We start from the raw sequence: 637 nt of genomic DNA, 5'->3' as shown, positions 1-637 counted from the left end.
GGTGTAAAAAAAACCAGTGTATTAAAAAAAAAAAAAAAAAACACTGACGGTGGTTACTTATGATTACTTGGGAACAAATGCTGCAGCAAAATGAAAGTACTCTATACCAAAACCAAAAGCGAGGTAACAGACACCGGTATCCGCCCTTACTGGAATGTACCTGAGCGTAGAAGGAGGGACAGAGCTTGGAGCGCAACAATGGCCACCCGGCTATCTGCGTGGTATTGCGACAGAAGTCTCATGATTTGCCTGTACACACACAAACACCCGCGCAAGGAAGCACACAAACGCGTACAGTTAAGAATTTCTTTGAATCATATTCTGTATTGACATGCGTGGTAGTGTTCATCAGAACCTGCTTGGTGCATTTTTGGAATGTGTGAAATGTCAGGCAACATCTTCTCAAAAGGGGAAGTGTGACACCGTTTGTCAAATGAAAAGGGATTTGAAAGGTGGTGGTTATTGAAATAACACGCATCAGCAGGGTAAGTCAACGCCAAAATGTTCTTTACAAGACTATGTTCTATGCGCTTTCACGAGTCTAAATACGGGCATTCTGATTCATACTGTGTGTGTGTGTGTGTGTGTGTGTGTGTGTGTGTGTGTGTGTGTGTGTGTGTAATATGAGAGACACACA

General features: G+C 42.7%; 1 protein-coding gene across 3 annotated transcripts in view; it reads right to left on the bottom strand.

Moving 5' to 3' along the window:
• Positions 1-637, bottom strand: part of lrrk2 (leucine-rich repeat kinase 2) — a 37,898-nt gene that overhangs the window by 28,133 nt on the left and 9,128 nt on the right. For 2 of the 3 annotated variants that reach the window (XM_019894765.1, XM_019894766.1), the window contains exon 1: positions 161-269. The exons of the other annotated variant lie outside the window; for it this stretch is intronic. In XM_019894765.1, coding sequence (XP_019750324.1) covers positions 161-242 — 82 coding nt within the window. In that variant the 5' untranslated portion in view covers positions 243-269. Of the gene's footprint in view, positions 1-160; positions 270-637 lie in introns of those variants that run through there. 3 annotated transcript variants of the gene reach the window in all.

The sequence above is a fragment of the Hippocampus comes genome, unplaced genomic scaffold (genome assembly GCF_001891065.2).
Source record: "Hippocampus comes isolate QL1 unplaced genomic scaffold, H_comes_QL1_v1.1 scaffold319, whole genome shotgun sequence".
NCBI classification, from domain to species: domain Eukaryota; kingdom Metazoa; phylum Chordata; class Actinopteri; order Syngnathiformes; family Syngnathidae; genus Hippocampus; species Hippocampus comes.
The sequence above is the reverse complement of the archived record's forward strand: the minus strand, read 5'-3'. Positions and strand labels throughout refer to the sequence as shown.